Source organism: Cyprinus carpio, chromosome A21 (assembly GCF_018340385.1).
Source record: "Cyprinus carpio isolate SPL01 chromosome A21, ASM1834038v1, whole genome shotgun sequence".
Lineage (NCBI taxonomy): Eukaryota > Metazoa > Chordata > Actinopteri > Cypriniformes > Cyprinidae > Cyprinus > Cyprinus carpio.
The window spans coordinates 7,453,316-7,466,247 of record NC_056592.1 but is presented as its reverse complement, the minus strand read 5'-3'; the positions used below and the strand labels follow the sequence as shown (position 1 = coordinate 7,466,247).

Below are 12,932 nucleotides of genomic sequence, written 5' to 3'. Positions count from 1 at the left end.
TAAGACACTTACTGGGAGCGGTATTGTAGTTTGTAACAGTCAAATTACTACAACCCATAAAAAGGATAAAGGCTTTTTAGGACTTCATTTGTTTAACTGAGTTTTTAGTGAAACTCAGCTGCTCCATTAGCTGATATTGTCAACCTGAGGCCTGAGATTCAGACACAGTTACTTGAAAAGTTGACGATTTTTCATTCAGTAAATCAGATGCTGTTTCTTTCTTGCCTATTTCTCTCTTTCTCATAGATATTTAACTTTATTTTATTTAAACAACATTGTTTTATATTGATTTTATTGCATTTTTAAACTGTTAAAAGTAAATTCAATTAAACAAAATGTTATTTTTATTTTATTTTATTTTATTTTGTTTGAAAAGTAATCTTTTTCTTAGAACCCATCATTTTCTTCTCTCAATCTGTTTTTGTTTTGTTTTTTTCAAGTAAATTAAATTCAACTTTTTTTTTATCCTAATGCTAAAAATGCTGGAAACTGATCTTTAAGGTAAAATCATATAAGAGTGCCCTTCCAGATTCCTAATCACAGGACCTCAGAGAATCTTAAAGAAGTGCTTTCTTGTTCTTGCAAATGACACACAGAATTGCCTGAATGTCTGCGATGTGCAGTCAGATGTCCCTTGACCTTTGCCCAACGTGCTTTTCACCTTAATAATATTTTATAGCTCTTTCTTTTTGAAGCTGTCATGATTCTTATCAGTCATATTGAGTGCCGGTTCCTTCTCTGTTCAGCTGTCCACCCTGCGTCATATAAAGCCAATTCACTTTGGTCCTTGAGGAGGTGAGAAGAAAGTCATTTGCTGTGGAAACTTTTGCTCAGGGTAGTCATACACTTTCACTGTGATATTTGGGGAGATTTTCAGTTGCAAGTTTTCAGCTCTTCTGATCTTTTTCTACCTTAACCAGAAAGCACATGATAGCCATATCATATCAGACTGATACCCATAGTCCGTCTTTCAGAAGAGGAGGCTGTTCATCACAAAAAAAAAATCCCGCCGGACTAATAAAAGCCTTTTAGAGTGTGAATGTGATTAATTTTGCACATTTGTAATCCATTTTGAAATGGTCACACCTCTGTGTGATTGACAAATACTGCAGTTTGATGAAAGAAGGGTCTGGAATCTGGGCAGGTCTGTCTGTATGGCTGCTCCTGTCACTGGGAGTTAGTTTTACTCAAACTTTAAGTACTCTTGGTGTAGCCGTAAGTCTTAAACAGCCATTAAGTACAATGATGAATGAATGAATTAGTTTTAATTAAATAAATAAACAAATAAAAATCATTTGGTATTTTAAGTGTAAGTTTTGTTAACTTTTGAAAGGGTACCATTCCCGTAAAAGCTTCTGTAACTTTTTTTTTGTTCTGAGAGTGTTAAATAGCATAAAGAACATATGAATAATATAGGGTGTTTCACAGTTGTATTTAATGATTGTTTATGTAAATATTAAAATATCTTAAGGTAATTGAGCTAATTTTCATTTTAAAATGGAAAAGTGGCAATGCATTCTGGCAATTTTTTCTCTCTTTTTTTGGCAAATTGTTTTGATTTGATTTTTATCATTTCAGAAGTAATCTGTTGCTTATAATCCATCAGTCTAATGTAAATTGCATTTTTTAACTTTTAAATTCAATGAAACTTGACTAATATTTATTGTATTATACATTTTTTTTTTTTTTGTTTTTTTAGTTTGTTTATAAATCTAATTTTTTTATTAATAACCTTTTTCCCTTTCTAATTAATTGCATTTTTTACTGTCAGAAAAATTCAGTGAAACTTGTAACAGTTAAAACAGTTTTTTTACGTGACTGCTGCATCTGATGTTTTTATGGATTCTTTTTCTCTTCATATCTAGATTGATCATTCACATGGGGTTTACGACTTAGGCAAATGGCTCAAAACTATTTTTCTGGGTTCCCATAAAGCATGAGAAACAAAACAACTGCCATTGAGTTGAATGGGAATGCTAACGGATATTATACCTTTGTATTATTTTAGTTTATTTTAGTTTCAAAATCAATCTATTTCTTAAATGTACATAATTAACTTTGTTGTATATTTGATCATGTGTAAAGATGGAAATGTATAGTCTTGTATTTGGCCTACAGCTGCAACCTCTAAACTACTTTTCTAAATGAAGAATGAGTGATGCACTATGCTCTGACGTTTGACGTAACAGTAGAGCAGATGTTATTTCTCTCACAGACCTGGATTTGTAACAAAGCATGATTGCTGTGTGCATTAGTCACTGTTTCTGATTGCTGTCTGGATATTAGAGCCATTTGGGGAAAACAAGCAGCCAAGCTGTCTTCTCTTCCATCATCTTCTTCCTCATCCATCACTATAGACATGCAGGAAAGAGAGAAATGTCAGGGATGCTGTGGTCGGGGCAGGTGTTATTCCAAACACCTAGTATTTTCCTCATTCACTCTCACGGCCCTTCGCACTGACAGCGATGAAATCTCTGGATGCCTCCCAGTATTTGCTGTTGAATTCTTGTCGACTGCTCAACTTTCTAGTCAACTGTCTGTACTCCCATTGGTAGTCTCAGCATCACGTCGCTGCTGCTCATTTGCATTAAGTTGTCTCTCATGTTGTTGGAAATCGTCATTGCTCATTGAAAACGAATGACTGACAGTTGCTTTGCAGCTACAAAACGCTTTCGTTCCTTCACTGACAGGGTGTGCAAAATGCAGTGAAAGGTAAAAAAGATGGAGGAATTTGAAAATAGCAAGAAAGAGCCTAGATTGTAATGTAAACGAGGATTATTCATCTTCATCCTGCATGATAATATTCCCCACGTGATTCCAGGGCAGAGGGGTTCAGAGGAGATTAAATGGCAGGTGGCTTTTTCTCTCTATCTTTTTTTTTTGTTTGTTTGTTTTTTTGATTGTTTGTTGCCAAACGTTTAGGTGCTAAATCTAAATGAAACATCTTGGATTAAATCTAGACTACAGTTCTTGATCATGCAATAACTGTTCAATTGTTCATTTTTCAATGTTTTTTCTTGTATAGTTTTTTTAAGTAGCTTTGTTATGTGCTTATAGTTTTCAAAAACATATATAGCTAAACATCTTTCATTTTTATAGATTTAGCCTGTATAGCTTTATTTCAGTTCAATTCATGTGGACTACTTTTATGATGCATTCAAGGTGTTTTATCCTTTTTGCAATTTTTATAGCCATTTATAGCACTGTTTTGTTGTAAAAAAATAAATAAATAAATAAATAAATAAAAAGCAGCATGGACATTCTTGAGAATTTTTAGTTTTGGTGAATTATTCCTTTAAAGTCTTTTCATGGGTTCTCTCAGACATTGCTCAGTGGTTTGATGTGTTTCCAGTAATAACCATATATGGTATCTCAAGCGTTTGAACACTCTGGAGTGATACACTGAAAAGAAATGCCAGGAGATAAACCTGAGCTAGTGATCTGCTGTTTCGCTTTGGAAACAATAGCCCATATCTGCCGCATTGATTTCAAATACCTCTCTTGTTCTTTGGGAGAACAAAGCTGTATTGCGTCCAAATTGATAAACACCATAATTTATTAATATCATGATTACTGCAAAACCTCTTTAATTACCCTCAAGCATCTTTGGGTGGGCAGAGGGACAGGCTGGGTATTGATCCATAAAGACAGCTGGAATGAAACTGAGATGAGTGATGAAAACAGAAAGAGAGCAAGATTAAGAGAAATGGAGCCAGTTTGCTGTTGTGACGAGTTAATCCCACAGTAAGAGCTTCTAAATAGAAATATTTTACTCAGAGCCGGCCTGACAAAAGAAGAAACAATGAGTCAGATAAATGAGTGACAAGCAGAAGGCGCATGGGAAAAAGATAAAGAGCAGATCAACGAGTGGGAGGATAAATGGATGAGATGAGGAGACTGTCAGAACTATCTAGAAGAAATGTACTATATTTGTAGCACAGGATTGAACTAAAGCTACAGCATGTCTCTGTTTTTAGCCATCTGTTCAGTTTCTCATCCAGTACTGAGAAATGAAGTGATTGATTTAAGGCATATTACATTTACAGTAAAAGCAGGACTACATGCCTTGCCATCTAAATTGAATCTTTTTCAGTGACATACTGGAATGAAATAAGGAAGCAAAATAGTCTCTTTCCTTTTTTTATCCAATGTTTTTATACAGTTTGTAGGTTAAAGGCATTTGGAACACCATGTAGGTGATGTGTTTAAATTTAATGTAATTTAAGAGAAAAATATTTGAATGATTTTATCATGTGTATTTTAAGTATAGTATATCTTATTGTTAATATGTTAGGATATTGAGTAAATATGTTTAATGCAATGATTTAAAAAAATATTATTACAGTTTAATTTTTAATTTCTGCTCTCTAAATGCTGGATGTTATTAGATTACATTTTTTCTAATTATAATCGTATCCTTCATAAAGCAGATTTTTTTAAATGAAGTGACGTGACATTAAATTCTCAAGCAACATATTGTCTTTACAATGTCTTTTTTTCTGACAAATATTGAGCTACTTTATATTTTAGGAAGGGGACCCTTGCAAAAGAATCTTCATGTTGGGGGTCCTTGGGGGAAAAAAAGTTTTTTATTATTTGTATACTACTATAGTATTCATTAATATTCTTTTATTTTTATATGATGTTTTCTTTTTAATTTTAGTTTGTGTTTCAGTAATTTAGTTATGTGTTTTTCATCTAATGTTTTAATAATTTTCTATTAAAATAATATTTAATATTAAATAAAAGTATAAATTAAATAAATTATTTAATATAAAATACTATTATTCTATCGAATAAACGATTTCATTCAATAAAGGAAAACAATTTTACTAGTTTTAGTTTTAGTTAACAATACCAAAAAACTGGAAAACTTCTAACCTATTATCTTTATGGTTGTATTTGGAAATTTAGGCTATACATGTATGTGCAGTTCAGAATGACCTATTATTTTGGAGATGGAATATTTTGTGCAAGTTCTTCATAATGTATTTTACTTGTGCTCTTTTTGTATTCTCTTTATAAGGTGGACATGAATATTTAAAATGTGTTTGTCTATGGTGCATTCTTTTCAGTCAGTCATCGCAATTTTGACTTTCTATTTATCTCATCAAAACCTTCTCTGCTGTTCCACAAATTTGACCTGACCATACCACTCTACCATATTTGACCTCTGGATGTCCATCCAGACTTCTCCGTCTCTGGCCTCATCACAGTCCCCCTTTACCTCCTGCCCTGCTCTACCACCACCGGCCCACCCACCTTCTCCTCTCTCTGCTCCATCATCTCCACAGGTTGGGGATCAGATTCTGGAGGTTAATGGACGAAGTTTCCTCAGCATCCCACACGATGAGGCTGTACGAGTGCTGAAGTCTTCACACCACCTGATGATGACGGTGAAGGATGTCGGGCGACTGCCACATGCCCGCACCGTAGTGGGCGAGACAAAGTGGATCACAAGCTCACAGATTACAGACAGCTCGCCCAGCAGCAGTGTCACAGGGTGAGTGAAAGGGGGTGATGAGAAAGTGTGAGAGATAAAGGAGTCATACGCATAGAAGGGAAAGCTATTTAATTCCTGGATGAATCAGTGTATTTGAATATAAATAATTCAGAAAGGCTGAAAAATATTGAAAGATATTTTTTGCTTTGCTAAATCTGATTTGTCAGATTGCGCTGCTCACCCTCAGGCCATCCAATATGTTGATATGTTTTTTCATCAGATCAGATTTGGAGAAATTTAGCATTACATTACTTCCTCTGCAGTGAATGGGTGCCATCATAATGAGAGTCCAAACAACTGATAAAAACATCACATTAATTTACAAGTAATCTACATTACTCCAGTCCATCAGTTAACATCTTGTGAAGTGAAAAGCTGCATATTTGTAAAAAAAAAAACAAAAAAAAAAAAAAAAAATTCACCAATAAGGCATTTTAACTTAATCTTAACTTAACTTCTGGCCAAAATACGAGTCCATAATCTGTAATAATGCTTTTTCCAGTGGAAAAAAGTTCATAATTGTTGTCCTCTCGCATCAAAATTCACCAAATTATTTGTTTAGAACTGTTTTGGACTGTTTTTGCTTTTAAATGGTGCTTGATTATTCGGAACATTTCCCCCCTGATTCAGACTGTTTTGGGTAGACGACTCATATTTTTGGCCAAAATTACTGATTTGAAGTTAAAAATGTCTTAATGATGAATTTATTTTTACAAACATGCAGCTTTTCACTTTACAAGATGTTAACTGATGGACTGGAGTCGTGTGGATTAATTTGTGGATTATTATAATCTTCTTATCAGCTGTTTGGACTCTCATTCTGACGGCACCCATTCACTGCAGAGGATCCATAGGTGAGCAAGTGATGTAATGCTAAGTTTCGAAGAAGAAAAAAACTCACCTACATCTTGGATGGCCTAAGGATGAATACATTTTCAGCAAATTTTAATTTTTGGGTGAACTATTGCTTTTTAATGGAACAGAACAAAAAAAGAATATTCAAGGTCTCCAACTAGATTAACCAGCTCGTGGCAATGCAATTTACTGACAGTTTTGATGGTCTCAGACATCCAGCAGGGAAGAAGTGTAAAACCACTAAAAATATCAGTACCATAAAAAACAGGCGTACATATTTTAATATTGTAAAATACAGGCTTATGAGTCATTTTTTTGCCTAACATACATTTCTATGTATGTGTAAAATTCTAACACCCTCTATTGTACATTAAGCAATACTACTATTTCACCTAAGACCATTAATATGCTGATTTGTTAATTTGTTCTTAAAAACGGCACAACTCATGTCTAGCTGCTGTGACTTAATGTTCTTGTTTAATAAATTAAAAATGTACAGTACAGTTCAGCCACAGTAATTTAATTAGAATCGAGGTAAAGCTTCCAGACTTAGTTTAATTTACTGTTTTAAGAGCAGATTATTCAATAGATGAATTTTAATTATTTAATTCTGAATATCAGCATCTTTCCAAACCCCCCGGGTCATTTGCACTTAGAGGATGGAAATTGAAAGGAGTCTGTTCATGGGATTATTCCAGACACTGCTGGTCTTTCACTGCCTGTTTGGAGAATATGAAGCTCATAAAGCAACTCGGGTGTGTCTTGTGCCAGTTCTCCGGTTCTCTTCTTGTTAATGGAGGTTAGCTGATGAGGTGAGCCGGGTGTTCTGCTCTCATGCCAGGGGAAAATGCAAGGTGGCATTTTATATAAAAGCTTATTATCCAGCTCCTGGTGGTCTAGGGTACGAGCTCAATCCAAAGGGCGGAACTGGCACAGGGAAGTATTGTACCAATCATTGTTACTGACTGTGTGATAATGTAATGTGATGTAATGTGTAATGATGTAATATGTAGGAATATATGAGAATATATTTTAGGGTCGGTAAGCTTTTTTAATGTTTTTGAAAGAACTATATATATATATATATAATATATGATATATATATATATATATATATATATATATTTATATAACATAAAAACTCTATAAAATAACCCTTATGTTTAAATGCATTTTAAAATTTAAAAGTATATATATTTTAATTTATTCAGCAGCCATTGTTTCAGTCTTTAGAGTCACTAAATCCTTCAGAAATCATTCTTATATCCTGATTTGGTTTTAGAGTAACTTAATCCTTTATTTATTATTATTGTTTCATAGATTTTGTACTGCTTATTATTTTTGTGATACGTTTTTTTTCAAGATTCTTTGCTTAGTAAAAAATTCAAAAGAACAGCATTTATTTGAAATATTTTATAACAATTGAAAAGTTTTTGTCACTTCTTATCAAACCAAAACAATGGACCATCATTTTTCCTTAGGCATCCAGACCCGATTGAATGCTTAACTCTAAAACCAGAGACTAGATCAGTTTTGTACATGGCAAGTGTGTCAGAGTCTCTGAATGGCTCTACATCTGTTTGTGGATGTTCGAAAGTGTTGTAGAGCATGTATATGGTATTGATTTCTCCATGTTTATCTCTTTCACATAGACTCTCTCTGGACCAGGGAGCATCAGCATCAGGAAAGGTGAGTACTTTGTTTCTATATTTGAACAGAATGTTCTCCACTGTTTGGTTTTAACAGCACTTAAAGAGTGAGTGTACCTCTTTCACATAGACTCTGGTTTAACAGCATTAAAAGAGTGAGTGAAATAGTAAAGGTGATTTTTAAAGAGCTTTATTTATTGTCATTATTGAGTTGAGCTTTGCTCACAAGAACCTATAATGGTCATTTGCACTATGCATTGTTCATTGTCATATTTATCTTAATTAGGGCTGTCAAATAAGTCCAAATTAATTAATGTTAATACATTATATTAATAATTAAATCAATTAAAATGTAATTAAATTGCTTACAATTCCAATTATTTGCTGAGCCTCTAAATGAAGATAATTAGTTACAGTACTACATTATTAATTATAGACATTACAAAAGTATTTTTGCTCACTCATCCCAAGACACATACTTCTGAAAGTGTTATATACTTTTTGAACACTTCTCTGCAATACATGAAAGATACATTCAGTTTTAAAAGTTACAGAGTTCAAAAGGTCCTGAATAACAGGAATGCAACCTGATCAAATGCCTCCATGATCTTTTTTGCAGGTCTGTTTATGTTCAAAGAGCCTCTCTTTTGTCCTCCATAGTGAGGATATATTGTTGTTATGCAGCCATATTCAATGAGCCATATTCAGTGATTAAGCTGCATAATAGATCAGGCTCATGTATTTGCAGTGCTTTGATGACCTGAACTAAAAACATACCTTAGCCAGACTACTCACAAGAGAAAAGGAGTCAGAATCACAGATCAGTTCATATTTGCTCACATATCATTATCGGTTGATATGGGAACAAGGGGATTGTGGCTCTTACTCTAGCTAGGCAATCACACACCTGTTCTTGTACTGCAGCTACAAAAAAAAGAGGACGTTTGTGAACAGAATGAGGAGAACAGAAGAACTGAAAGACATAGGAAGGGCAATATATGGAAGAGAATGGGATGAAATGGGTCCCCACGGGCTTATGGTATCCAAGGTGATCTGTATTCAGAATGGTTTCCACAAAAGACACATGCACTTAACATTCTTACCATCACTGTGTGTTTGTAAGACCGGTGCAGAGCTATACTGTAATATATATGAGAGGGTCAATCTGGTTTGCGGTACCTTTTGAACTGCGACTTTTAGAAAATTAATAAGCGTCTGGAATATAAGAAAGTATTTCTATAAAAGCATATACCACACATTCAGATGTGTTTTGATCAAGATCAGGTACTTAAACTTATTATTAATCAACATGATTAAATAAAGTATTAAAGGTAGTCATTGGCAATAAAACATGTTTTGTTTAAACATACTTCTAGGGAAAGGAAACACCTGGAATATATTTTAGCAAATTGCCAGTTTAATTAGAGTTGTATCTGGAGAATTATTAGCAAAAATATTAGTGAATTTATTTTAAATGATCACTTTGTTTTGATAAGGGAAAACAAACTGATATAACTTAGATCTATAAAATTTGTGAGTATAATATTAATTAAGTGTATTAAAGGAGTAGTTAATCAAAAAAGAGCTTTGAGTTGAGTTGAAGTTTATTTACTTTAGCAATATTAAGATTGAATGAATGCAGAAAGTACATTGAAAGAAAAATTTGCGAGAAAAAACATAAATACAAAATACTTGAGAAATATAAAAATAAATATTCAAAACATATTCAATATATGTTTACACCAAATAATGATAAAAGAAATACATATGTGCACCCACATCCATACACTCACATACATTAAAGTTTTTTATTTTTTATAAAATAAGAATTCTGTCATCCTCTACTCAACCTCATGTCATTCCAAAACACATATATCTTTATTTCTTCTGTGAACATAAAAGGAGATATTTTGAGAAATATCTGGTAACCAAAATAATGGCAACCAAAACTGTTTGATGATAAATGAAGGCATAATATTCATTTCTGAGTGAACTATCTCTTTAAGATATACGCTAGATATACTTAAAAATGGCCTTCATAACAGGAATAACTCTTATGAAGAATGAAAAAATATGGATAGAATAGAAGGCTTGAAGACATAAAAAGACAGTATAGAATACAACAAGAGGTGGTGAGAATGTGAAAAGGAAAAAAAGAAGCAAGGTGACCCACCCGATGAACAGGGTTTTACAAGGTCCTCCTCTGTAAGCCGGGGTTTATGCACAAAACAACGGATTCCTATAAAGTCTGGGCAGTGTGTGAGCACTAACTTATTACGACGGGGCTGATTATTGCATACAGTGGGAATGACAGGCTAAAGGACACAGTTAGATGAAGTGTCTGGGCTCCTGTCTTTGGGCACTGAGCTTTTGCAGTAAACTGCTCACTTTGTATTCCAAAGACTAGCAGCTCCATGATGCTTCAGAGGACATTGATAAGCTGCATACATCAGTTTGTGTGAGAAAGGCAGTCAGTCATAAATCACTCCTGATATGTAGGCATAAGCGTGCAATTGTATGTGGACACAGTTCCAAATAACATTCAAATTACAGTTAATATTATAATTACTTGAGTTCATCACAGTAGCTGCAGTAAAAAAGCGCAAACTTTGCAACAAACATGCTTTGCTTAATAGAAATAATATCTTTGTGGTTCTATAACAAATACTTTTTTAGTCTCAGATTTTCCAATGTTTGCCTGCAGAACAGCCCAAGAGTATAAATTGATAATCACATAACTGCTTCATTATGTTTTCATCAGTATATATTTAAAGCTCCCTGAAGACAATTAATAATTGATAAAGTAATCGTACGAAGGTCAGTGAAGGGTGCTTTGATTAATTGTAGGTCATGCAGGAGCAAGTTGAACTTGTATAGGGTGCAAACACAGAAAATTATGCTTTGGTTCGTTTTTACTTTTCAGAAACATTCTAAACTTTAACACACATTCAAAACCAGAACATACTGTAACACACAGAAACCAGTTAATATCTGTTGCATTTACTGCAGCCGTAGCTCATTTCTGATCCAGAAATTTGAGAGTGAGTTCACGTCTTTTTAGAACTACACTAGAAATAAAGTCACATTGATGTGGGGTCACAACTAGGATCACGGTCATATAAGAGAACTTCTTTCTCTTCTGCAATATTACAATAATTCTACCTCAGATGTTTTTTACTTATTTGCAGGCCAGAATTCCTCGCTGTGTGACCTTGTCGAATGTTCGCTGAGTAAGGCACTTATTGATGTGAAATCTCTGTATATCCCAAGCGAGACTCAGCCCCCTCTTTGCCAACTCATTTCATTTTAAACCCATTTCAGCTGCCCTCATTTTGAAGCTAATTGAATTCTCCAAATTGACATTGCCCTTTTAAGACAAGAACTACGGTGGCCCTCAGGGGGCTCAGCACAACGGCATTAGGAAAATAAACAAAGCACAGTAAAATATAAAGCTTGAACAATTCTGAAAATGTTCTGGAAATGCATCTGGAGGGTCGCTTCTGCAGTATTACACTCAAAGGTGAAAGGTGACATTTATAATAAAATTATAATATATATTTTATGTTTTATTTTTTATTATTAAAATGATGATCCACTTTTAGGTGGTGGTGATTATTCTTGGGGGTGTTGTGTAGTGTTTTTTTTGTGATTTTGTTGACTCGTGTCCTGACAGATGGTTTTATGTTTGGTTTGGTCTGTATATAAGAATGCTTGCTTATATCACTGAGAGCTTATCTCCGGTGTCTCTTTAGGACATCTATTGACTGTTCCGCTCTGCCACTGTTCTAAAGAGAGGTGTACAAATTTATCGTCTCTTTGGGAGAGACGTGCTCTTCGAAGCGCAGGACTTAATGTAGCTCAAGAGGGAGGAAACGAAGCTCCAATTTTCGACATGGACCGTAGTCAGGCCGAGACAGTAATATCATCTGAGAACCGAGATCTTGTGCTTTGTTGAAAAGCTTAGTCATTCACTGCATGTCGTCGGTTAGCATATTAAAACTCTAATAATGAGACAGATAGAGCTGTAGCTGACAGCAGCTCCGAACCCAAGCATTTGTCATTTTAATTAAAGTCTAACCAAGGTGACACTGATCTTGATCATCTAATTATTTAATTTATTGCTCGGTGGTCTTATGTTTTAGCGGTTACAGGTAATGTGACAGCAGGAGTAAGATTTGTTTGTTTTTACATCATTTTGATGGAAAAGAATGACTTTAAAATAGTCATGTTTTAGAAAGCTTTTTTAGACATTCTTTGTGTAATGAATATCACAATAAGGAGATCTGTTTACCTATCGTTCTGTCTATCGTTTTGCCGTTTTGTCAGTCTGTCATTCTCTCTCTTTTTTCTCTCTCTGTCTGTCTGTATGTCTATTTGTCATTCTATCATTTTGTTTTATCTACATAATTCTGTCATTCTATCTATCTATCTTTCTATCTATCTATCTATCTATCTATCTATCTATCTATCTATCTATCTATCTATCTATCTATTTATCTATCTATCTATCTATCTATCTATCTATCATCCATCTTTCTCTATCCATCTATCTATCTATCTATCTATCTATCTATCTATCTATCTATTGCTCCTTCTATCTATCTATCTATCTATCGTTCTATCTATCTTTCCTTCTGTCATTCTATCTGTTGTTCTATATATCATTCTGTCAGTTCTGTCATTCTATATCTATCTATCTATCTATCTATCTATCTATCTATCTATCTATCTATCTATCTATCTATCTATCTATCTATCTATTTATTGCTCCTTCTATCTATCTATTGCTCTTTCTATCTATCTATCTTTCTATCTATCTATCTATCGTTCTATCTATCTTTTGCTCTTTCTATCTATCTATCTTTCTATCTATCTTATCTATCTATCTATCTATCATATCTATCTATCTTTCTATTATCTGTCGT

The 12,932-nt window shown here is 33.7% G+C and overlaps 1 protein-coding gene across 4 annotated transcripts in view; it reads left to right on the top strand.

Annotated features, from left to right (window-relative positions):
* The window catches only part of LOC109085132 (whirlin-like), a 66,889-nt gene that overhangs the window by 37,859 nt on the left and 16,098 nt on the right, over nucleotides 1–12,932 (top strand). For all 4 annotated transcript variants that reach the window (XM_042778817.1, XM_042778819.1, XM_042778816.1 and 1 more), the window contains 2 exons: nucleotides 5,295–5,503; nucleotides 8,011–8,047. In XM_042778817.1, coding sequence (XP_042634751.1) covers nucleotides 5,295–5,503; nucleotides 8,011–8,047 — 246 coding nt within the window. The remainder of the gene's footprint in view (nucleotides 1–5,294; nucleotides 5,504–8,010; nucleotides 8,048–12,932) is intronic.